The 27,418-nt window shown below is 33.3% G+C and overlaps 1 protein-coding gene across 3 annotated transcripts in view; it reads left to right on the top strand.

Annotated features, from left to right (window-relative positions):
• The window catches only part of XRCC4 (X-ray repair cross complementing 4), a 249,222-nt gene that overhangs the window by 4,032 nt on the left and 217,772 nt on the right, over positions 1-27,418 (top strand). For 2 of the 3 annotated variants that reach the window (XM_081296082.1, XM_081296084.1), the window contains exons 2-3: positions 18,462-18,610; positions 22,230-22,405. In XM_081296082.1, the coding sequence (XP_081152208.1) occupies positions 18,472-18,610; positions 22,230-22,405 (315 nt within the window). In that variant the 5' untranslated portion in view covers positions 18,462-18,471. Of the gene's footprint in view, positions 1-17,794; positions 17,879-18,461; positions 18,611-22,229; positions 22,406-27,418 lie in introns of those variants that run through there. The other variant, XM_081296083.1, reaches the window with a different exon arrangement.

Raw genomic sequence — 27,418 nt, 5'->3', positions numbered from 1 at the left:
TCATCTGTTTATCCGAGGCTTCCATATTCATATCCTTAGTTCCTTCTCTTTCTGAACTCTAGAATTATATATCCAGTCCAGTTGTCTACCTCTGCATCACCATTTGTATATTTATAAGACTTTAGATGTCCCAAATGAACTCTTCTCTCCAAATTTGTCCTCTTTCTCACTTCAGTTGATGACATGCCTATACAATCAGTTGCTCTGAAGTTATCCTTGACGCCTTTCTTTTATATTCTGTCAAAATCCATCTGCAAATTTTTTGGCTTCCTTTACAAAATATATCATGAATTCAACAGTTTACTACTATTGCAGTCATTAGTGCCCTGATCATCTTGAGCTTGAACTTCTGTCATTAGCAACTAACATTTCTTTCTTGGGTTATAGTAATGCGCTTTATTCAGTCAGACAGGTTATTCTCATAGACTAGCCAGAATGTTACTTTTACATATGTTAAAAATTGCATTAAGGTATAGGACTCTAAAGATAATGTGTTACCCTAGATTAACAGAAAAAGAACATTAATGAAAAAACTCTTGAAATCCAAATAAAGTCTGGAGTTTAGTTAATAGCAATGTATCAGTGTTTTCTAGTTTTGATTAATTTACCATGGTAATATAATCAGGTACATGAGGGAAATTGGATGAGAGGTATATGGGAAGTCTGTAACTTTGCTGTAAATTCAGAATGATCCCCAAATAAAGTTTATTTTTTAAAAAAGAAGGTAACTTTACTTCTTTGTCTAAAAATCTTAATAAGTTCTGGTTTGACCAATGGTAAGAGCCAACTTCTGTATATTGGTCTACAGGAACACATGATCTGATCTCTACTCTCATGTCTTTAATTTGCTCCCTCCATTACTTTTTCCTAGCCATACTGGCCACCCTTTTTCTTAAGTGCACTAAGCCTACTTCTATTTTATTACCTGTGTTTTGGCTGCTTTCCTTACTCAGGATGTTTTTTCTTAGACGTCTACACAGGCAGTTTCTTCATCTTTTATCCATTTGCTAAGATGTTACTTTTTCAACAAAGCCTATCTCAACCTATTTAAATTTTCAGTTTTGAAATAATCCACACCCTGCCTCTGTACTCTCAGTCTTGAACCTGTTTTTTCTTCTTTTACTAGTATACTATGTATTTTGCGTATTTATTACATGTATATTTAATTGTTTCTCTTCTATTAATATATAAAATCCATGAAGGTAAAGAGTTTTATCTGTATTGCTTTCTTAGGCCAAGATCAAAGTATTTTTCTGAGGTACAGAAATATTCAGTAGGTTTTGGCTATCTGAATAAACTTGACTGAGCATTCAAATTTATAATTCCTGATTTGTAGCCTAAAAGCACTCAATTATTTGTTTTTATGTACCATTCTGTTATAATTTTATGATTCATTTTTTTCCCTTTGGTATTGGGGATTTAACCCAGTGGCACTTTATCCTCAGATAAATCCCCAGATCTTTATTTTTATTTTTTTAAATTTTGAGACAGGATCTCATTAAGTTGCTGAGAGTCTCACTGAGTTGCGGAGGTTGTACTCGAACTTGCACTCCTCCTGCCTCCTCCTCCTGATTTGCTGAGATTACATGTGTTGGCCACTCTATCCGACTCTGTATCATTTTTTGCCTCTAAGCCTTTGTTCACTCAGACTGGAGAATGTCCTTCCTTATTTTTCTTTTACCCCTAAGCACTTTTACCTATCCATTTCTCGTTTAAGAGTAATATTAGATCTAAGTTAAGGAAACTGTCCTTAAAACGTCAGACTGGCTCAAGCACTACTTTTCAGAGGCATTTTCACCTGGCCTCTGCACTTCACAAGCTTATATTATGTTTCTATTTAGGTGTTTCTATCTCACTAGAGAACTGGGAATGTCTTACTATGGTAGACAATGAATGCTTTAATACATTAATTGCATGATCAAGGATACTCAACTAAGAAGCATTCAAGTTCTGATTTCAAACTGGATCTTCTGAGTATAAAGTCAATGCTTTATTTGCTCTCTAACTTGTTTCCTACAAAAAGATGGCTGCCATTAAAGTAAGGGAGAGAGATCTTTTATACAGGTAGGAGGTAGCTATTACATTTTATTGCCCTTTGTCATTTGTGAACCAGTCATCACAGGTGAGAAAGTGATCATGTGTTTTTTTTCCTAAAGCGTTGGCTGAAATCATTGACCAGGGGACAGTTGCCATCACCAAATTTTTCATGTTATGACATTTGATTCTTTTGGAGAAAACTAAGACTTATTTTGCCAAATAGAAGAAATCCATGATAGAATTTCAAATTGCTTATTAGTCATTCATGTTTTTGTTAGATGCCATTACTACCACTAACTATATCATAGATTTGTTTCTGTACTATTGGCAAATCCCAAGGTGCTTGTAAGACTTTTCAAAAATTTTATCCCAGTGATATGGACATTTGCTCTTAAGGTTGATTCAGACATTTGCACTCAAGGTTGATTAGTTTGTTAATGTAATTTTTGACACTCAGCACAAAAATTAGGTAAAACTTCTCATTTAAAACACTCTTTAATCTTGGATAATGAACCAGACTTCATAACTATTATTTGTACTGAATTCAGACTGTGCCCTCTGGATATAATTATCGTTACTGCAGCCTATAAACCAGCAGAAGGACAAAGGGAAATTTCTCCTTTGCCCTCTGAAGGTTTGCTGGTACAAACTGACAAAGATTAAAAAGGAGAAAAGGCATACAAATTTATTAAAATGCCAAAGGGGAAACATTCATAGTAAGGGGAAATTATATCAGTTTGATTATTCAATAGTCCCCAATACTCAGAAACTTATATATCCCTTTTTCTATAGTGAAGAGGGAGAATAGGGAAAGTCAGAACAGTAAATGATTTTTTTTTTTAGGGGGACTGGGTGGGTTTGGAGTACATATGATGGCCTGGGATAAAGTCTCTGGCCTGTAAATCACACAGTGATTTATTAGTGAACCTTTTTAGGACCCAAATAGAACACAATGGTGTGTGAAATAGTCAGTCCAGGTGTGTTGACAGACTTCAGTCTCTCTTCCTGTGATATGAGTTTAGTTAATGGAAACTTGCAGAAAGAACCAGAGGTAATTGTTTTCTTCATTCAGATTCCAGACTCTAAGCAGAAAAGGAGATATCAAAGGAAAGCCTCTTACATCATTTGCTGTTTCCTAAGTTTCTTTAATTTAAAATAATTAACTCACCAAGACTCCTTCTCCTGTGTATTATATCTTCACCTAGCCTTTAAGACTAATAAAATAGGATATAGTTTAATTTCTATGAATCTTGAAACAGCTTCAGCCTTAACAATACCTTAATAGGATTGAAGTGACGATAAGACTTGGGATTAAGTAATCAAAAACAAATATTACTTGGAGGACATTATTGTATTCTGAATTTGTGTGCCACTTTCAGAGCTTTTCTAACCCAACAGAAGTGACCACAATGTTGGAATTGCATTCTACCTTGTGTAAGAGAATGCTATTAGGTTACTTGTGATTTTTATCTGAGCAGTGAACAAAAAGTTTATTGGATAAAGACTTTGATCAATTGAAATAGAAATGAGTGACTGCTAAGAAGTAAAGTACAGCCATTGTTGAAGAAACTTATCAAAGTCCTGACAGTATAAATATTGACATACTGAGATGTGTCAATGTTTATCATAGAATTTGGAAGTTCCTGTTTAAGAAATGTGACCCTAGCATTGAACACAGTGTATCAATAAATAAAGAACGTGTCCAAATGAACAGCTGCTCAGAGAAAATAGGATTATGTTTGACTACATTTAAAAAAATGAAGTTTAAAAGTTTATGATGTTTCTTTGTCAATTTATTAGTAGATGCTTTTACTATATAGTTTACTAATGTATTTACATATGTGAGTTATCTTAAGTGGTTTTAAAAAATGACAGCACAGTTATTTATAACTTTGTAAATTAGTATTGCTCTGATACTTATCTGTAAATTGAATTAAAAAATCTTGCCTTGACATTGTGTTTAGGAACCAATTTCTGATTTTTTAAACATTGTTCTTATAGAGAAATTGGTTGAAACTATGACTTAGATATTGCTTTTGAGAACCAAAAGTTTGTGCTCTGAGAACTTTTCCAAATAGCAACAGAGAAAACATAAATTTCTGAAGTTTAGATATGATGAGGAAATCTGTCTTGTTTCTCATTATCTGACAACTATATATTAGAAGAAAGTCTATGGAAGAAATAGTAAAGTTGGTATGTTTGGTTGAATATCACAGATGAACACTGTTAACTCTCATTTGAGTATTGTTGTAATTTAAGAAAAAAAACAATTAGATGCAAATTTAAACATTTGTAGCTTTCATATGAAGTCATTGGAATCACATCAACAATTGTACATCTGTTTTGCAGGTTTCTTGAAGAAGGTTAAACTTAACATTCTTTGAATGACAGTTCTAAAATAGTCTATCATACAACTTGGGTATCAGGACTTTTACTCTCATTGCTTCTTTTCTGATGGCTTTTACATAGTTATTTAATCACTTAACCACATTATGATGTTACTTTTGTATTGTGAAGAATGAATGAAAAATAACTTGAAACTGGGCATGGTGGCATATGCCTGTAATCCCCCCATGTCCAGAGGCTGAGGCAGAGGATTGCAGAGGCCACCTTTTGCAACTGAACGAGACCCTGTCTTAAAATAAAAATTAAAAGGTATGGGGTGTTGGAAATGCAGCTCAGTGGCATAGCACTTGTTGTATGAAGCTCTGGGTTCAATTACTAATACCTCAAAAAAAATGTTTAAAAAGACGGATTGGAGATGTAGCTCAGTTGCAGATGTATGGCTAGTAAATATGTCAATATTTTTTGACATATATTCCTCAGTTCAATCACCAATACCTTAACAAAAAAATAAGAGATAAAGAAAAAAGAAAAAAAAGGAAGAAAAATATAATTGAGATAATATAATCTGTCAGAATCTACATTTGTTTCTATAAATTATAACAAACATGAAAAAACAAATGTGCTTAAGGTTAATGAAAGACTTTTAACTTACTCTCAGTTTTATTGGTCAAATATTGAAAAAAAATTACAGTTTTAAAATGTAAATTGACTAGCTCCTTTCAGAGAATTTGCCAGTATTCTGAGATAAGGTGTTGAGTTTTACAGTGAAAATATTAGACTTATTAATTGGTGACTTAAAAATTTGGAAAACCCTTTTCACCATGTACCGTAGATTTATATCCGTGTTTAAATAGATACTTATGATTTTTTTTGGAATTATTAGAGCCTTAGCCAAAATGTTCTCAATGGTCTCCTTGAACCTCCTATTATTACCAGTATTTATTCTGTAGTGATAACAAAATTGCCAGTGTTTTCAAAATCTCAGGTGATTTAGATTTGATATTACTGTAAGTATAGTAAGCTGAAAATGAAAAACTTTTCACTTGTTAAATATGAATTTAATGTAGTGTTTCCCAAAGTATACAACTTATACTGCTAACAATATGTATATTACTTATTTAATAACATTTTTGTAGGTACTGTGAGATAATTGAGATAGAATTGAGTAATTTGCTGAAGTCCACATAATTAATGAGTAATAGTGAGGGTTTATATTGATGTCTAATTTCAAAACCTGATGACACAAAGAAGCTTAAGCAAAATGGAATTCCTTGGCCTCATAATTAAAACATCCATGGTAAGGTTTGTGTTCTGATGAAGCTGAAATCAAGTCTGAGCTATTGACTATCTCTCAATTCAGTTTTCTAATATGTCAATTTTGTTCTCAAAAGCTCTAGGATCCACAGTGGTGGGTGCCTGTAATCTCAGTACCTTGGGAGTCTGAGGCAGGAGGATTGTGAGTTCAAAGTCAGCCTTAGCAACAGTGAGGCACTAAGTTACTCAGTGAGACCCTATCTCTAAATAAAATACAAAATAAAAAAAAAAATAGGAATGAGGATGTGGCTGAGTTCAATCCCTGGTACCGGAAAAAAAAATGCTCTAGGCTCACAACATCATAACATCAAATAAGTAGGGAAGAATCTATGTCCTTTATAATGTAGAAAGAAACCTTGCAGTTGAGCTTTGTTGGACTTAGTTGTTCATAACTAGAATCCTGTGCCTGTCTGAATTATCACTGATCCTATGTTTAATAGAACAGAATGTTGGTTTAGCTTGTGTCTCTGTTCTGTCCCTAGAACCTGGTGCCAGAGTAAGTCTGTTCAAGGTCTGTGGGCTGAGAATAGCAGAGGTGGGAATCATTCAAAACTTTGTTGCTACAATGAGGAAAAAATCTGCATTTGATGGCAAAATCAGCAATTTCTTTTTATATCTTGAGTGAATGAGCACACTTCCAAACCAAAATGTTGTGGGACATGGACCATGGCACTAATGTCATTGTGTGACCAGTACTTAGTGATAGCTAACAATGATTTATCTAGTTGAGAGCCTGTGTTTTTTTAAGGCAGTGAAAAGGAAAAGTATTAGTACAGATTAAATGCATGAGTTAAATGAATTCAGCCATTTGAGTTAGGGCCATTTATTGATTATGTGCCAGGGACTAGATAATACATATTTGATTCATATTGGTTGGATCAAAAATATAAGATTACATGATTCTAATTATATGCTACAATGTGGGAATTATTGAAAATATCAGTATTCTTACTACTTCTAGTATCTGTAGTTTGAGTATTACATGCTATGATTATTATGAGTATTACATGCTATGATTGAGGATACATATGAAGTGGCTCATATTGAATTTTTTGTTATATTAATTTTTCATGCATTTTGATTTTAAGAAAAAATTAAGTGCAAGCAATTTACTCTCTCACACACCCACACACACCTCCCCCCTCCACCCCGGATTGAACCTAGGGCCCCTTAGCCACTGAGCCATGTCCCCAGCCATTTTTATATTTTTATTTTGAGATGAGGTTTCGTGAAGTTGCTTAGAGCCTTGCTAAACTGCTGATGCTGGCTTTGAACTTGCATTTCTCCTGCCCCAGCAGTTGTGATCAAATCATATTGAATTTTTTTAGCATGTCTATTTAATAGGTAGTGTTGTAGAGAGAATTTTATGAATTTTATCAGAGAAACATTTAAATTAATGGGTTATGAGTTCTTTCTATTTATGTTGCAAGTTTGGTTTCAAGAACTTTTATCAGGAAAGAAAAGTAGTCGTAGAAGGGGAGGAAAATACTTAATTTATTGACATATTTATTGGCCATACATCAATAATTACTTTAGTAATTCTTCACCTCTTTAGTTTTGAAAAACATTAATTTAGGAGTTCCTGTAGTTTCTTGAGCCATATAAAGATTTGAAAAAATATTTTTGTTTGTGATTACATTAGTCCTTTCCATTAGCATAGGAACTATTAGACTGTATGCTATGAAAATTCCATTGTTAGAATTTGTTAGAATAAAACAGATAAGTGGGGATAAATTATAATAATCTTATGTAAAGAACTGTGTCTGTAATATTTGAAGTCCCAACATGGGAAATTCTAGGTTCTACATCAGCTCAAGGTTGAGATCTGTGTTGTACATTTTATAACTTTTTCCATAGGTTAAGCAGAATGGAAAACATTGAAAGAGTTAGTAGTCCATTACCTATGTAGTAAAGTGAGAAAATTTGCAGAGAAGGCTGAGAGCCAGAAATTGAGGTCAGTTATGAGATTTATATAGAGTCTCTCCAGGGTTGAACTTTCCCTCTATGTAGTAGATTTGCATACACTTCCACCCCTTTTCAACCTGCTGTATTTAAGGGTTCTCATTTTGGCCTCATAATTAAAACATCCGTGGTAAGGATGTTTTTGTTTGGGATTCCATTAGAATAGGAACTAATGGACAGTATACTTTGAAAAGTAATATATGTATATAAGTGATAAGGCCAAAGGTTATTATCTAAGTTATTAGATAAGGTTATTATCTAAGGTCTGTCTGCCTAGATTTTTCTTGGTCTCTAGTTTAGCTTTCCTTCCTCCAAGGTATGGGGCAGGATCAGTTAGACAATTTCTTTCTGGCCAGCTCTTACACAGAAAGGAGGAGGAAGCTTAGAGTAATATTTTGAATTTTTTGTGGATGACTTGAGGGGGATAGAGGTTCTAGTTTCTGTAACCTGTATTGGAAAAAAAGAATTCTAGTTTCAATGGCCTGCCTTTGGGGAGAAAGGAAAGGAGAGAAAGAAGGGAAGGAGAAAGAAAATTAACTTCTCAAGTTCTTCCAGTGTCCTTCAGTTTATAAGTACATAGCATGCCAAAGTGCCATACTTTGGGGTATTGATTTTTGAGATCCAACAATTCATTCAAATGTTGTGAAGACCAAAACAAGGGATTCCAATAGACTGGTACTGGAATTCCGAAGCTATTAAAGTTCCATTTCAAAGAGTACTGCCTACAAACTCTGTGCTTCCTGCTTAGTAAATCAGTATGCATACATACCGTATGCTCAGGGCCTATTTGAAAGAAAGAGCTGGCAGAGTCTGTCTGAGCATGGTTTTCCTGATGTCTTCTCTGTGTTATACACCCCCTAAGCAACACCACCCCCCACCCCGATTTCTTAAAGGAATAAAATGATTAACACCTGGGAGCCTTGTTGGCAGATCAAAACTGCTTTCAAGGCTTTTCAAACCTTGAAAAAAGATGAGTAGATTTTGACAGGTGTGGGCTGATAGTGGGTATTTCAGGATGTGGAATAGCATAAGTGAAAGGGAATAGCAATGATGGATTTAGAGCCCTTCCTATTCATCCTTTAAGCCTTATTAGATTCCCTTTCTCATAAAGCTTTCTGACTTTTCAGTCCAGGTGTGACTCATCTTGTTTATCCTGTCACCTTTTATGACCCTGTTGTGGCTCTCACCAGAATATTGTAATGTATTTATTTGACTCTCTTGTCATGAGAGTATAAATATTCTGAAATGAGAAGATATATCTATTTTATTTGTATATAATAGTCTTCTTTTTTTGGGAAGAATCCACGGATTGAATTTAGAGACACTTGAGTGCTGAACCATATTCCCAGCCCAGCCATATGTTGTATTTTATTTAGAGACAGGGTCTCACTGAGTTGTTTAGTGCCTCACTTTTGCTGAGGCTGGCTTGGAACTCGCCATCTTCTGGCCTTAGCCTCCCGAGTTGCTGGAATTATAGATGTGTGCCACCATGTCCAGCAATAATAATCTCAGTACCTAGCACAGTACCTTGCATTTGGTAGGATCTAAATAAGTATTCATGCCTGACTAGTTGCATTTCAAAAGTCAGTAGCAATTAGAGAATGCAAATTAAAACTGTGCTGAGATTTCATCTCCAGTCAGAATGGCTGGTGAGGATGTAGGAAAAAACGTACACTCATAAGTTGCTGGTGGGACTGCAAAATGGTGCAACCACACTGGAAAGCAGTATTCCTCAGAAAACGGAGAAAGGCAGCACCATTTGATCTGGTTATCCCATCCTCAGCATATACCCAGAGTACCTAAAATCAGCATACTATAGAGAAGTGGCTACATAAGTGTTTATAACAGCTCAATTCACAACAGCTAAGCTATGGAACCAACCCTAGGCACCCTTCAGTAGAAGAATCGATAAAGAAAACGTGATATGTGTACACAGTGGGCTATTTATTCATCCATAAATAAGAGTGAAACTATGTCAATTGCTGGTAAATGGATGGAACTGGAGACTCTCAGGCTAAGTGAAATAAGCCATTCCCAGAAAACCAAAAATATTCTCTATGCTATGCAGATGCTAACTCACATAAGAGGTGCGTTGGAGGTTCACCCTTTAGGGACGGGAGGGAGGGTAATGGGAGGGAAGAGAGGAAGAATGGGATTGGGAAAGACAGTAGAATGAATTAGACATAACTTTCTTATTTTCATATGTGAATACGTGACTGGTGTAACTTCACATCATGCACAACCACAAGAGTGGAAGTTACACTCCATATATGTATGATATGTCAAAATACATTCTAGTGTCTTATATAACTAAAAAGAATAAAACACATGAAAAAAAGTCATTTGATTTGTGAGAAGCTACTTGGTCTTCTTTTAGCCAGTGACAATGAAAGCATTAGATTTGTCTGGTAAAGGTACACTATTCTAAGGGTTTCAGGACAAAGAATTTGGTTTCATACCCAGTATAGGTTTCAAACTGATGGCTTTAAAATTTGCAGTAAAATTGTTTTGTTCATCATTCTGAGATATTTTCCAGCATGAACAACCATTTCTGTGATTCTCCAATACAAAGTGGATGTCCAAAAAATCAGTATTGATTGTCCCTCTACTATTGGTATCAGATCCCTCAGGTTAATGGAGTTAGGCCCATAAGACTGTCCTCACTTCAGATGCCAATTACAAGTCCTAGGGCACCTGTATTTCTGACCAAACTGTTTATAGATTTCATGAATCTCATCTTCAGGTCTGGTAATTTGTTTAAATGGCTCACAAAGCTCAAACACACACACACACATGCACACGCTCACACTATATATGTATATCTATTGATTAGTATCAGTGGAGGAAAGCGAGATGGAAGAGATGCATAGGGCAATGTTTTAGATGTGGGGGCAAAGAGGTACTGTATCCTCCTAACATCCTGATAAATTTATCAGTCGGCAACTCTTCAGATCTCCTTGTTCAATATGCAATACCAGAGTTGAGAATGGGAATGGGGTAAGGGTGGAGGAGGGCTGAAAGTTGCAGCTCTCTAATCATTTTTGTCTTCCTGGTGTGACCAACTCCTCTGAGGCTTTTCAGGGGAGGCTTTTTCCACCTAATAAACTCAGGTGGGTTCAAAGGGATTCATGAAGAACAAAAAGTCATTTCTATCATTCAGGAAATTTCAAGGATTTTAGAATTCTGTGTCAGGAACCAGGGACAAAGGCCAAATTTATTATAGTGAACATAACAGTGTTTTTTTTTTTTTAAAAAAAAAAACATATAAAACAACGTATTAAGCCAGGTGACTTCTGCATAAAATATAGAAATTTGTCAATTTCTTGCATAATTAGAATGATAGACCAGCAAACGGCCAATACTTTGCCATGCCAACAATTTGTTTTATAGTAGCTATGATTGTTATAAGATCTGATAGTTGTCCAGGCTACCTTACTCTCCACCCCTCATGCAATGAATGCTTATGATTTATATAGTCTTTGGAGGTATTAGAACTTGCACTTTTGCTAAAGATAAGAGGTCTTGATTTGAATTTTAGGTACAAAGTTTCAGTTCAGTTTGAGACTGCATCACCCCAGGGAACTCAAAATATATTTTTTCCTTATATCTTGATTCTTCCTCCTGCTAGTTGTCTGAAATATGTTCGGGAATATGTAGTTGAAAATGACTTAGAAATTGCAGCCTTGGAAATAAATATGTAATTACTCATCCAAGTAGGATAACTACTTATATGCTGTTTATAACTCTTAATGTTATTCAAATAATATGCAACTGCTGTTTTTGTTAAAAAATTTTAAGCATTGGCAATTTCATATGATTCCTAAGTATATTTGTGTATTGAATTAGATAGTATTGACAATTGAGGATATGTTATAGGATCAGCCCTATCCCCAGATTAACTCCCATTGTCTTGCACCCGAGTCTTGTCATTCAGCCTCTTGTTTTCCATTTATAAGTAGACAGATAAATGAGTATGGTTGTCAGTAAATGTTGGTTTTGTGAATGGGAGGAAAACACACAGTGCAAGTCTTGTTCCTTTTCCATACAAGTACTTTTAGTTACATTTCAGTTCTCAGTAACACATTTTTCAAGTAGGAGAAAGACTAAATGTGCTTAGCTGATGGTATTTCATGATGTCTAATTTCTTCTGAAATTAAAACATTAGAGAGGTGAAGCTTAAGAAATCATAATTACAAAGTTATTATTGAAAAAAGACTGTTGTTTAGTTAATTCTGTATTTTATAATCCTGTTTAGTTCTGTTAAATTTCTTTCTCTCACAAAACTGAAGTATTTCTGTGATAGTCTAGAAAATTTCTAAAATGAGAAGTACTCTCTCTCTCTTTTGTTGATGTTACTTGTAATCGAGAGTGGCCTTTTGATGAATCTGAAGGAAGTCATAGTCTTGGAACTTCAGGCCCAATGTTAAGGGCATTTTTCATCCAGATCTTCAATTCAGTGGAGGAAATTCATTAAACCATTAGGTCATTTTGTTGCTTAACACTTATAGAGTAAAAGAAAAGAAAGCAGAGGAAGTAAAATTTAAATAAATTACTGAAACTAATGATTATTAATGGTGTTACTGAGAGATAGAGGAAATGATTAGTAATATGATATTAGTAATGGCAACCTTTGGCATTATATAGTCATTAGAGGTAATTGAAAATAGACTGCCCATGGCAAAGATGCTTTATTTTTTAGATTTATAGTTCTAATGTTTTATTCTTGAAGCATCAGATTAATTAATGTCTTTCTTGAATATCAGCAGTATAGTTCAAGTTTTTGAACAAAATTGTGCTAACAGTTGTTAACTGTATTTTACTCCCTGGAATGATCAACTGTTTTGATTTTCTAGAACATGGAACTTTCAGTTATAAAACAGGGAAAATTCCAAGTAAACCTGGAAAAGTGGCTGGTAACCTAACTTTCATTTTGAAGTTATTAGCATGAAATCAATCCTGGTATTTTTAGAAAGATATTTAATAATACTATAAAATGTTTACCTTTAAAGTTTAGAAAATTTAATTTGAAAGTATTTTTCTATGCAAGGGTTGCTTGATTTTTTGTTGCTTTGGAAATAAGCAGTTTGCTTTGCTTTGTTTGTTTTGTTGCTTTGGAAATAAGGTAAACTGAATTTGTAATTTTTTTAAAATCTTAATTTACTCTTTAGTAGACTCTTGCTATTAATAATTGAAATGCTTGGAATAAATTATTAAGTTAAAAAAATTCAGTGTGGGAATTCTGACAAAAAAGGTAAAAATGATTAGTACTTTAAAAAACACTAAACAGGTAATAGTCTTTTTCTTTGCATTTGTTTTTTTTAAATAATATGTGATGGTTGTCTTTTCAAAAGCAAATACTATTGTGATTGTTGCATCAACTTTTCTTTCCTTTTATCTAACAATCATATATATATATATTTCTGCTTTTCAATTTTATAATACTAATAGGATTTTTGAAAACACTGTGACCATATTTTGGTCTTGCAATTACATTTTCTTTTTATCTCTCTCTTTACAAAAATAAATAAATAAATAAAGTCATACAGAAAAATGTAACCAGGATTCTAATTACAGACTATTAACAGTTTGTGCTGTGTGCTAATTTTTATTCTGAACTCACTTTTGGTATCATCCTACTCTTCTCAACAAGGGGCACTTAAGTTAATTGCTTCATTAGAAACATGCATTTATCTCTTTCTGATCTGTAAGTACAAGTCTTTGGCAAAGCTGCAGAAGTTTGAACACCTGCAGCCCAAGTAGCTTGAAAAGAAGCCATAACTAACTCTAAAGGAAAATAAAAGAAGTTCAAGTTCAAAATGGTATTATCAATGATATAGTGTTGTAACTAACTTGAGGTGACCTAAGAGTTGGCTTCTGTACTGTTCCTTATCAGCATCTAAAAGGGCATACAAAATTCTTTGTAAACTAATTTAAAAAGTGTCTTGTTTATTCAGAAGCAACTGTGAATGGTATTTGTTCAGACCGTAGATCACATCAGTTGCATACCAGCCAACAACTTAGTTCTCTTCTGAGAGAGGCCAAGTATCAAAGACACAGAGTACTAAAGATAAGCTTCTCAATTCTCAACTGTTCTGAGCTCTCAATAAAGCTACTGATGTACAAATTGGGGTGGGGCCCAAACTTTCCACCTGCAGGCTTGTCTTAGATCCTTGGCTCTGACTGGGAGGGGTAGTGATACTATCCTGACCTTTAGTGGCCTTAGAGAACAAAACATGACTTTCTCAATAGCCCTAATCAGTGGGTCCTTCTGAAGAGGATTCCATCTCCTTTCTTTTAAGTAATCTCAGGGCAAAAAATTATGCCTATTGATATTTACAGGGATGGTGAGAGCAAAGAGATGGTTGATTTGCTCTTACTGAATCTTAAGATGTATATATTATGTATATATAAATATATATTATGTATAATATGTAACATAATTAATAATATGATAATAATTACATATATATTTCTTTCCATGTTTGATTCTTTGATATTTTATATTTTTATATCTTTATTTTACTTATATATTTTTATGTGGTTCTGAGGATTGAACACAGTGCCATGCAAATGCTCTACCACTGAGCTACAACCCCAGACCCTGATATTTTGTATTTAATATATAACGAGTGTGTGACCTCAGTAAATAAAACAGTGAAACACTTTAAAAACTAGTTCAAACTGGGCCCAGAGGCACATACCTGTAATCCCAGTGGATGAGGAGGCTGAGGAAGGAGGATAGCAAGTTCAAAGCCTGCCCAAGCAATTTAGCGAGGCCCTGTACAACTTAGTGAGACCCTGTCTCAAAATAAAAAAATCATAAAAAGGGTTGGGATGTGTTACAGTGGTTAAGCACCCCAGGGTTAGATCCCCAGTACCAAAAAAAACAAAACAAAGCAAAAAAAATCTGGTTCAAATAATATATTTTTAGAAAATTAAGACTTAATTCATTTAAAGAAAAATTTCTGGGACTACTGAGGCATAAAATACTGCGGATACTGAGTTATCACATGTAAGCTATTAATATTTGAAGTACTTAAATTTAGTTTATAATTAGCATCAAAATTTCAAATATAAGTATACTGAAATAATAGATTCTTTAAAATCAAAATTTTAATTTTGTGGTGAGTACCTAGAATAAATCAGAAAACTGGAAAACATTTGAAACGTGAATAATTTGGAGATATTTTTGAAACTAATCTATTCCCCAGTTATCTTTTTAACATTATTGAAATGAAAACCCTTTATATTACTGTGAAAGTAGCATGAGTGACTGACAGGCATCTGTAATATTAAATTTTAAATGAATTTTGCTATAATTAGAAATTTATCATTGTTCCAAATTTGGTTAAAAATAGTAATGAAACGAATCACTATTTAAAAATAATTTAGGGCTGGGGTTGTGGCTCAGTGGCCGAGTGCTTGCCTCACACATGTGAGGCACTGGGTTTGATCCTCAGCCCCACATGAACAATAAATAAATAAACAAAATAAAGATATTGTGTCCATGTTTAACTAAAAAAATAAAAATAAATAAAAATAATTTAAAGTGCTGTATTTTGCTTTCACAAAGTTAATGCTAACATAACCCTGGTACTTGAGGCATGTTTGAAAAGAAAGGATTCATGTAAATGTGTGGGCATCTGCATGTGTCTGTGTGTTTGCATGTAAATACTGTAGAGGCAAAAAAAAAAAAAAAAAAAAAAGGGGTGGGGGCTCCATAGTATTCTCTGTAACCTTTGCCCCTGAAAACAATTAAGGGTTTTGAGCCCATTAAAATTGTCTCTAACTATATGTGATTTTCAGTGATTGGCATTGAAAACAGTAACACATTTTCCAGTTATTAAAGGATTAGAGCATGTGAGTAATTTACTGAATGTTAAGTGTATTGAATTATTTACCTAAAAGTAATATAAGCACATCTGGGCAAAGAGGACTTCATTGTAGGAAAAAGTTTGTGTGTGTGTGTGTGTGTGTGTATGATGCTTGGGATTGAACCCAGGTCCTTGGCCATGTGAGGCCAGCACTCTGCCAACTGAGCTATATCTCCAGCCCCAGGAAAAGGTTTTGAATGAAATATTTAAAATAAATATTTTGAAATTAATTGATTATGATGCCAGGAATACAAATTTAATTATTTAAATATTTTACCTGCTTAATTGAGGGGTCTATAAGTGTTAGTTTTCAATTCATTTTTCTTTGGGAAGAATAAATTGTTTTCTAAGTAAACTTTAAGTAGAAGTTAGGATGATTGCTAATTTATCAATTTGTTATACTATTAATTTTATATTTTTTTTCTTTCATGTTGGGATTTTATCTGGATTCCTTGTGCCCTTTAGCCTTACTTTGTGAAGTGTCAAACTGGGCAATTTAGTAAAACCTTGTCCTCAAAATAAAGTAACAAAATAAAAAATTGGGGGATATAGCTCAGTGGCCTTGGGTAAAAAAAAGGATGAACATGTACTATATTAAAATTAAGAGCTTCTTTTCATTTATAAACAACCACTATGAGAATAACTCCGAGTGAAAGAAGATACAAAGCATGTGTCTATAAAAATGATTCATTCAAAATATTCAAAATGAAGAGCAATCAAACTAAAATATTTAAAAGACAGATTAATAACAATAGTAACAAAGAGAAAAATGAATCAGAAACATGGCAAGATTGAACAGATACTCCATAAACCAGTATATTTAAATGTCTAATAAATATATGAAAAGGGGTCAGTATTTATTATTCATTAAGGAAATATGAATTAAAATCTATGTAATACTACTACATACCTACCAGAATGGCTGAAATGCAGGTTTTGAACCAACCAGAATTCTCATATATTGATTATAAATTGGAACAACCTTTTTCAAAAATTGTTGGTTGTGTAGTACCCAATCCCAACAGATGCAGCTCCTCTGACCCAGTATTCCAACATATGTATATCCTAAATAAAAATGCATAGATATTTGCCAGAATGTTTATGGCAGTACTATTTGTACTATTTGTAATACTCCATAATACTTTAAACTGTAATACTGTAAACCACCAAACGTCTATCACTGGATATTGGATCAATAATTTTGCTATATTCATAATGGAAGATTACACAGCCCTGAGAATGATTTACAACTCTAAGAAACAAAATGGGTGAATCTCTCAAACATTATATTGAGCAAAAGAAGCTAGGCACAAAATAGAAAATGCTGTAAAATTATATTTACATAAAATACAAAACATTTAAAATTCTAATCTGTTAAGGTATAGGAGTTATTTGGGGAGGTAGTGATGAGAAGGGAGAGAGTGTGAGAATGAATTCTGCTTCTTGATAATGAGTATTGCCTTGCTTACATTTGTTCAGTTGTAAAATTCATCAATTTGTATTGTTGATACGTATTATTGAGTGGGGGGCTCAAACTCAGGAAACAGATTTGAGATCCCTGCAAGTGGAAGAAGATGTAAGATGCAGTTAGGATAGTAGACACTTTATTCAGAGGTGGCAACAGCCTTCAGCTTCAGATTTAGCCCCTATCCAGTTACATTTTGCTCCAGTTGTTTCCTTCAGCCCCAGCCTTTTCCATAGGCTTTTTTATACACAGGCCAAACAAAGAAGGCACACTGCCAACAGGTTAAAAAAGTGGGCACATATTCACAACCTAATTATCATGACCTCCAGTACATACACGGAATCAGAGTGTTTCTGACCCTGACTACACACTAACCATAGCATTGCCAACTTATGGCGTAGGCTACTACTGGCCATAACACCCAATCGTGGCCTTGGTCACGTACTGAAAACATAATTTAGCCTGCTGGAAGCCTTAGCAAGGGAGCCCAGTTATAGCCATTTTGGCCCACCTCAACACAAGTACTGTCTGTAGTTACACCTAAATAAAAAAATTAATAAAATGAAAACTTTTTTATTAGTCTTAAGCTGTGATAGTTTGCTATAACCCATCCAAATGTTTCTATTACAAGGTGCTCTTGTCTCAGGGAAAAGTGTGTAACTGACCATGGGCACAATTTAGAAAGGGCAACTGTTAGGTTTTGAGATTTTCTTTTCCTATTATTTATTCTTACCCTTCTTTTTTCATTCCTCCAGACAGACTTCCTCCTTACTAATTATGGTTACATTCCAGTTGTTAAGATTACTCCCAGGTCTTTCACACAAGTTCTTGTGACTGACACTCTCCAAAGATGAATTCTACATTTCATATTGTTGAGATGGTAATTTTTTTATGCTATAAGTAATATTTTTAATATGATAGAGCTACTGTAGTTAGAACACATACAATAAAAACACTTTGCAATTTTCGATCACTGTGAGGTTCAATAGCAATTATCCCACTTGAATGGTTAACAAGGTAACATGTTAATTAACTTCCTTAATAGCTCAAATAAATATAAATAAATCAGATCAATAAATGTAATTAACACATAATATAACAAACTTTAAGAAACTATTACAAATTAACTCCCATGTACTCTTGACATAGTATTTTTGTTCTACTGGCTTATGCTAAAGCAACTTTCTTTAAAAATAGAGATGGTAATTTTTATTTAGCTCCATTACTTGGACTAATCTTTTGCCATTTGTGGGCCTCTGTTTTTCTCATTTGTAAAAGCCTTGATTTGATATTGAACAAAAGTATGATTTATTGAGTTTTTGGTTGACTCTCTTATATATATTTTTTCGTTTTTGTTTTACTTATTTCCTTAGAATTTATATAGCTTAGGGACTTGGATAGAAAACATAGCCATTTGATAAATAAAGTTTTTTGTAAAATACTCATTTTATCTTTCATAACAGGTAACCAGAAATGGAGAGAAAAGTAAGCAAAATCTGTCTTGCCTCTGAAGCCAATATAATTCATTTTCTACAAGTGTCTTGGGAGAAAACACTAGGATCTGGTTTTGTTATTACACTTACTGATGGTCAGTCAGCATGGACTGGGACAGGTAATATTAAAAGTAAATTTTTAAAATGTAAAATTTAAATAATGTGTTATTATTCCATCCTCTCTTCAAATTGTAGTTTCTTCAATAGAGATGGGTAAAACTGATTACTTTTACTTGTAGTGACCAGTTTATATGCAGATTTGTAACATTGCCATTTTCTATAATTGTTATTAAATAAATTAGCATGTACCCAACTAATTCTGATTATCATTTGAATCTTAGTACTTAGACTTTGTTAAAAATTTGAAATGATCTCTTAATACAAGATGTGAATAGTACTTTTGACATATATCTCCTCTTGGGACCCCAGGGAAATATTGAGAGGCAGAGGAAGCAGGTTGGCCAGATCAAGAGTTTGTGTTGGATTGTGGCCATGGAGTTTTCTTTCTACTTCATCCACTTATATAGTTTGAAATATTTTCCAATGAACATGTACTATATTTGGAACAAAACAGAACCATAGCCTAAAACTTTATAATGCAGGGGTGAAAACTATATGTAGAATTTTGACTATTTTATAAAATGTACTTTTAATTTTTTAAGTCTTTTTTGATAATCTTTTAAAAATGTTTATAACCTTCAAATTGTATTTGGAACATGGCAGGTATAAAGTCAAAATATTTATAATTGTTTTACTAAATTACCAAAGTTTAAATAATCTTCTAAAGTATTTTATTAAAACATTTTTTAAAACTTTCTATGATTATGAAGTCATTTCTAAGTTATGTTGTGATATTTTACTTAAAATATTTTTTTATTTTACATACTATTTCTGTCTTCTAAATTTTGAAATATTTCTCTAAAATTTATTTCATATTTTATGCCTTTCCTTATTCATTTCTGTTCAAATTTTAGGGACAAACTAAGCATGTAATATTGATAATTATTTTATCATTTTTACAATTAAAATACATTGTAAAATTCTGTTTCTTTCTTGAATGTTACAAATTCTGTTTTATTTAGTCAATCTGAATTTACATTCACTGTTTTTTCCATTCATCTTTTATGATAATAAGAAATGTTAATACGGGCTGGGGATGTGGCTCAAGCGGTAGTGCGCTCGCCTGGCATGCGTGCGGCCCGGGTTCGATCCTCAGCACCACATACCAACAAAGATGTTGTGTCCGCCGAGAACTAAAAAATAAATATTAAAAAATTCTCTCTCTCTCTCTCTCTCTCTCTCTCCTCTCTCACTCTCTTTTTAAAAAAAAAAAAAAGAAATGTTAATATAAGGATTGCTGTAAAATAAAAAAATTTCAAGATAATATTTGCAATACTCATTATGGTATCTATTTAAGCTATATATTTCTGTGCAAGTGAAATCAGTAGTTGGTTGTTACAGTGTAGAAGTGGAATAAGATACATCAGGTTAACTATATATGCTGGTGAAAGTGTGTGACGGTTCTTGTTTTTGGATGAAGAGGTAAAACATTGCTAAAAACCATGGCAATGGGTTAATGCTGATCTATTTTGATTGAAATAATAAAAGAATATCTTAAATATAGAAAACTGGCTAGAAAAAAAACTGTTTACTTCAGAGTTGGCTTTTTTATTCTTTTATTTATATATAATAGCAGAATGCATTACAATTCATATTGCACATATAGAGCACACATTTTTCACATCTCTGGTTGTATACAAAGTATATTCACAACAATTCATGTCTTCATACATGTACTTTGGATAATGATTTCCATCACATTCCACCTTCATTGCTAACCCCATGCTCTCTCCCTTCCTCTCCCACCCCTCTGCCCTATCTAGAGTTAGTCTGTTCCAAATGTTTTCCCTGATATGTGGATGCTGATCCATAATGGGGGTTGGAGGAGCATGGGAGTAATGGAGGAACTTTAGGTGGGGCAAAGGAAGGGAGGGGAAGAGTGGGGGGACATGGGGTAGGAAAGATGGTGCAATGAGATGGACATCATTACCCTAAGTACATGTATGAAAACAAGAATGGTGTGACTCTACTTTTAGTACAACCAGAGACATGAAAAATTGTACTCTGTATGTGTACTATGAATTGAAATGCATTGTGCTGTCATGTATAACAAATAAAAATAAATAAATAAATTTAAAAAATGAAGTTAACTTACAAGATTGATGTCTAACTGGTGAAACCTCTAAGGACTCCAAGAAACCATCAACCTTCATTTAAGACCACTTTTGTGTGGAGTGTTTGCCACTCTGGCTAGGGAAATCCATGGTTGAACATCATAAGGCAGGAAGGGGAAAAAAAAAAAGCAGAACAAAAGGGTATCAGTAGATAAGAGAAACAGGATTAATGTCCCAGAACACAAACATAAAGACCAATTTGAAAAAGATGTGAATTATGTTTAAAACATTCAAATATTTTAAAGGTGTATTAGTTTGTTTTGTGTTACTGTCAGGAAATATCTGAGGCAGGCTATCCTTGAAGAAAAGAGGATTATTTAGTTCATAATTTTAGAGGCAATCCCATTGGTTTAGTCTCTAGTGCTGGCCTACTGGTGGGCAGCATCAAAACAGAGCATATGCAGGAGAAAGAGATTACATCACTTTTTAAAAAATATTTTTAGTTGTCGAAGCACCTTCATTTATTTATTTATATGTGGTATGGAGAATTGAACCTAGAGTCTCAGACATGGTAGGCAAGCACTGTACCACTGAGCTATAATCCCAGCCCCTAAGAGATTAATTACATCTCGAAACTGAAAGCCAGAGAGTAATTCAGTCTCATTCTTACAACTATTCACTCTCGCAAGAACTGACTCAGGATGCCATTAGAATTATTTTAATTCCTTCCCAGGGCAGCACTCTGAATGACCTAAGGACCTATGATCCATCTCTTAAAATTTCAACAACCTCTCATATAGCCACACTGAGGACCAAATTCGCAGTTCATAAACCCTTGGGGAACCCATGGACCCTTTGGACCACATCCAAACTGTATCAGAAAGGTAGAGTAAGAACAGTATATTATGAAAAAGAAATAAAGACTATACATAGACAAAGAGGATATATAGGGATAAATCAAGAAAATGTATAGATAGATAAGGATATTGGAAATCAGATCTATTGTATACTGTGTTTCATAGGTGAGGTATTGATGAATTTGAGTTCCTTTCCCAATTCTTATCACATTCCTTCATCCGTGTTTTCTTTTGTTAGCACACAAGATGAAAAGAATGAACTTCACTTTTACTTAATTTGACTGTGCCTATGTGAGTGATAAATAGACTATAGACCATTGAATCTTTGAGTCAAAGAAGAAAGATATTGGAAAATACTAAGCTTATTAATCATAACAGGAAATGATTTTATCTGGCTATGACTGAAGAGCAGGTTCACAAAATGGTAGTTTCCATGGTAATTTACAATGATATATTTTATCTAAGGACTGAGAAATTATTCCAGCCATCTCAAGATTTTCAGATGAAATTTGAGACTAAACCAATGCAGTTTTCAAAAATCACTAGTTTCATTAAAAGGTGTAATTTGACTTAGAAATGTGTGATATGGGAATTAATTTTACTTTTTGTTAAACTTCAGATATATGTGATAAAATGGTAGTAACAGATAAGCAAATATTTTTCATGTTTAGAAATATTCCTTTTAAACTCATTAATGTTTTCCATAGTTTCTGAATTGGCAATTTCCCAAGAAGCTGATGACATGGCAATGGAAAGAGAAAAATATGTGGATGAACTAAGAAAAGCATTGGTGTCAGGACCAGGACCAATGAATACATACAAGTTTGATTTTTCTAAAGAATCTTGTCATTTCTATTTTGAGAAAAACCTGAAAGATGTTTCAGTAAGTACAACTTTCCATAACTTTATAATTGTAAGATGTCATGGCTCTTATTGAGGAATTATGCTTAAGGTTCAAGAAACTCTCATATTATTCCCAGAACACTCAGAAGTAATAGCTTTGAAAGTACTTGGTTTCCAAATTGGAAGAATGCTTTAAAGTTAAAGTCATTGAACTGTATTAATGAATTATGAAAAGTTATTATTGGAAAATGTATTAGTTAATGCTTTAAAAATGTTAAGTATTATAATTATATTAAGCAATTATAAAACTAAAAAGGTAGAAATAACTGAAGCCAGTCACTCCATATTATTTCATATCTATTAAAACATATTTCATAATAATAATTTTGTTTTTTCCAATATTTTCAGCTGATTACTATCTTTAATCACTGTGGGTTAAAGAGGTTTTTAAATTTTTTAAACTAAATTTGTCTCAAAATTTTAATAACTAAAGTTAGTGTAGTAGAGATTTTCTTATCTTTTTTATACTATAGATCTCATATATCATTGATAAATAATTTAAAACTGTCAAACAACTCCATCTCTAATTAGTTTAGGTAAAATATAAAGATAGTATGTGAAGAACATTTAATAAATAAATCACCATGTTGATCTGAATTGGTATAGGAACTGAGGAGGATGAAGAACAGATGTTCTTGTCTGCAAAGTACGGAAACTTTGGAATATTTAAGCTGAAAGTTATTTTTATTTTAGAATTTCTAAGTCTGATAATAGTAAAACTGTTGATTTTGTATTAACAGTTGAACTATCTTGTGTTGAACTATCTTGCATCCCTAAAATGGAAGCAACCCATCATTATTTATCATCTTCTTAATGCATTAGTGAATATAATTTCTGAAAATTTTATTATAGATTTTGTATCTATGTTCATTAATAAGGATATTTATCTGCTCTTTTCTTTCCTTGACATTGCCTTATTTGGTGTTGGTATCAGGATGATATTGGTTTCAATGGGTTTTGGAAGTGTCCTCACCTACCTTTCTATTTCATGGAGTAATTTGAAGAACATTGTCCTTAGTTCTGCTTTAAAGGTCTGGTAGAACCAGTTGTGAATCCATCTGGTCCTGAACTTTTCTTTTTAGGAAGACTTTTTTCTTCAGTCTCATTGCTGCTTGTTGATCTGTTTAAGTTTCTTATATAATTTGGTTCAATTTAGGTAGGTTTTTTTCTATTTAGAAATTTTACCATTTTTTCCTAATTTTTCCAGTTTGCCAATATGTTTTTTTTTTAAATAGCACCTAATTATCCTTTTTTTCAGTGATATTTGTGATGATATTTCCTTTTTTTTATCTCTTACTTTATTAATTTGACTCTTCTCTTTCTTTTGGTTAATTTAGCAAAAGTTTTTTTTTTTTTTTTTAAATCAAGGTTGTTTATTCTTGAAAGAACCAACTCTTACATTGATCCTTTGTATTGTTTTTTAAATTTTTTCAATAACTTCAGCCCTGATATTAATTGTTTTCTTCCTTCTAAGGGTTTGGAATTATTTTTTCTAATTTATAATGGATCTTTATATTTTTTCTAATTTATAATTGAGACACATGGTTAGTTTATTTGGGATCTTTCCAATTTTTTTTTATGTAGGTACTCATAGCTATAATCTTTCCTCTTAGAATAACTTTTATAATATCCCAGAGATTTTTTTTGGCATGTTGTATTTCTATCCTTGTTAGATTCTAAAAATTTTAAAATTTCTTCTATGGCCCATTCATCATCAAAAGTATATTGCTTAAACTCCATGTATTATGTAGTTTCTATTGTTTTTTTTTTCCTGTTGGTTTTAATTTTATTTCATTGTTATCTTGATAAGATGTGCCGCAGTCTGGCTGGGCACAATTCAGGAGCCACTTGTCAAAAGAAACGAACTTTATTTTTAGAACCACACACGCCAAACAAAACAGCTCCTCAGGAAAAAACCCTCAGAGCCCAACTGCCACCACCGGCTTCCCACAAGCCTCTCAACCTCTCCCACTCCTCCTGCTCTTGAGGCCGATTGGCTGGGTCGTGTGGGCGGAGCCAAAAAAGTCCCCCAATGAGCAGCTCCGTAGTCTGAAAGGGCGGGGAAACAGCCCAATGAGCATCACCGCAGAGGAGCCAATCAGCTAGAAGTTGCTGGGGCCTCTGTGAGCCAATCATCAGCTGGCAGTCTGAAAGTTTGCTGGGGCCCCTTCGGCTGTGGCTCTCAACAAAGATGCAAGGAATTATATAGACCCTTTGTATTTGCTAAATCTTGCTTTGTGATTTATCCTATGGCCTATGTTGGAAAAAGTTTCAGGGCAGCTGAGAAGAAAGTGTATTCAGATGTCATCAGATGAAATATTGTACATATGTGTTAAGTACATCTGGTTTATAGTATTTTTCAGCTGTAAAGTTCTTTACCGATTTTGTCTGGATTACCCATCTATTGGTGAGAGAAGGATGCTGAAATCATATAGTATTATATTGGGATCAATGTGAGTATGTAGAGCAATACTTATTTTATGTAATTAGATGCATGGATGTTTTGGGCATAAATATTTGCTATTGTTATATCTTCTTGTTTGGTTTTTCATTTTAACCATTATGAAATCAGCTTTGTCTTTTCTGATTTGTTTTGGCTTTTAGTTGGCTTTGTTGAATATGAAAGTGATACTTTTGCTTGTTTTCATGCTCCATTTGAATGAAATACTACTTTTCATTTTTTTCCACTTGTGAACATCTTTGTGAAGTATGTTTCATGCAAGCAACATATAATTGGGTCTTGTGTTGTAAACCAATTGGACAGTCTATGTATTTTAATTGGAGAGGTGAGGCCATTTACATCCAGTGTTATGATAGAGTGTTGTTTATTATTTCCTGCTGTTTAAATTTGTTACTATTTAAATTTGCTTCTAATGTTTATTTTTAGCCTAATTCTCATCTGTTCAGCTACTCTTCTGTTGAGATTCATTCATTTGGGACCCTCTGAAGTTTGTTTTTAATTTCTTCTCTATGTAGTATTTCTTTTATTTTTTTTTTAAAGAGAGAGAGAGAGAGAGAGACAGAGAGAGAGAGAGAGAGAGAGAGAGAGAGAGAGAGAGAGAGAGAATTTTTTTAATATTTATTTTTTAGTTTTCGGTAGACACAACATCTTTGTTTGTATGTGGTGCTGAGGATCGAACCCGGGCCGCACGCATGCCAGGCGAGCGCGCTACCACTTGAGCCACACCTCCAGCCCCTATGTAGTATTTCTTGAAGTATTCTCTTTAGTTCTGGCATCTTGGAAGATTTTTAATTCTGTTTGCTGGATATAGCAATTTTGGTTGGCAATTAATTTTTTTGAGGACTGAGAATACTGAGTTATAATTCCTCCTGACTTAGAATCTTTTCTTAAAAATTCAAAGTAATTCTAATTGGCCTTTCTCTAAATGTCACCTGATGTTTTCATTTTGGTATCTGTAAAATTCTATCCTTGTTCTCTGTGTTAGGTATTTTAATTATAATGTGTCGGGGAGTTTGATCTTGTGTATTTGGGGTTCTGAATATGTCCTGTATCCAGATGTCCATCTCATTCCAAAGTTAGGGAAAATTTCTAAAATTATTTCTCTGATAAATTTATGCATGCCCTTAGCTTCTATATCAGATTCCTCTTTGTAGTGATTCGTAGATGCTGACTCTTGATGCTGTCTCACATTTCTTATATATTCTGATCATAGTTGATTATATTCTTTATTGCTGATTGAATTTTCAAAGTTATATACCTGTTTTCACTGGCTGAAATTCTGTCTTCCACAGAATATAATTCTGTTGGTGTGATTTTCAGCTGAATTTCTCCATGATTTACATTTGGTTCTTTATTCAGAATCTTTACTTTTTTATTGAAATACTCTTTTATATTCTGAATTTTCTACTTTAGTTGATTTCTTCCATCTTCTTTAATTCATTAATTATTTTAATAATCATCTTTTGTATTTTTTATTGGCATTTCCTTCATTTTGGTATCTCTGGCATCATTTATTGGAGTATTATTCACTTTTGGGAATGTCTTATTCCTTTTTTCTTATATTACCTGTTCTGTTGATTTTTTTTTCATCTACCAGGATGATTACCTCTTCTACTATTCTGCAAGAAACTTTCTAGTAATCTGCCTTTTCTTTACTAAGTTCCTGAGGGAGTATACAACTAAGTGTCAATACTTCCACTTGGCGTGAATCCACTGCTGTGTTCAGTACTCAAGCACAGCTTTGAGAGGAGATAATAATCACCAGTAGCTGATCACTTCCAAATAAAGTCATATACTAATAAAGCTTAAGAATGTACTGAAAATATTCTCCACAATTCCACTATCAAAATGGAAATTGAAAATGGTGTTCTAGAATAGACTAAGAAATTAGGTATTCAAAAAAGTGTAATTAACTATTAAAGTATATTGGGCATGAGAAGGAAAAATCAAAGAAAACAAAACATAAAATGGTGGTGGTAGAGGCAGGAGCATATACTGCAAGAAGAAAAAGAGAGACAGGAGAGAATATAAACATGAGTAAAGAGAAGAAAGAGTAATTCCAATTAATGCTTTAAAGCATTAAAATGAATACATAAAATTAGATTAATGATTGCATTGTCAAGTGATAAGAGAAAAAATGTCAAATCAATTTGCAAGATAAAAATCTGTAAAAATCAAAACTGAAATTAGGGTCTGGGATTATGGCTCAGTGATAGAGTGCTTGCCTAGCACCTGTGAGGCACTGGGTTCTATCCTCAGCACCATATAAATATAAATAAAATAAAGCTTAAAAAACTGAAATTAGAGAGATTTATTTTATTCCATGCTGAGCTATTTGAGATGGAGCCAATTCTTATTGAACCTTCCTGATTTGGATTTAGTCAGGCATTGGAAAGTTTAGTAAATGCCCACACCTCCTTGGATTTACTTCTGTGCTCTCTGCATATAGAGGAAGTAATCTTCACCATTCTGCCTCTGAATCAAATCTAGGAAGCTTCTTCTGTTCATTGGTATATCTGGGTATCTAATAGC

Source organism: Spermophilus citellus, assembly GCF_964194105.1.
Source record: "Spermophilus citellus genome assembly, chromosome: 1".
NCBI lineage: Eukaryota > Metazoa > Chordata > Mammalia > Rodentia > Sciuridae > Spermophilus > Spermophilus citellus.
This window is presented reverse-complemented; position numbering and strand designations above follow the sequence as displayed.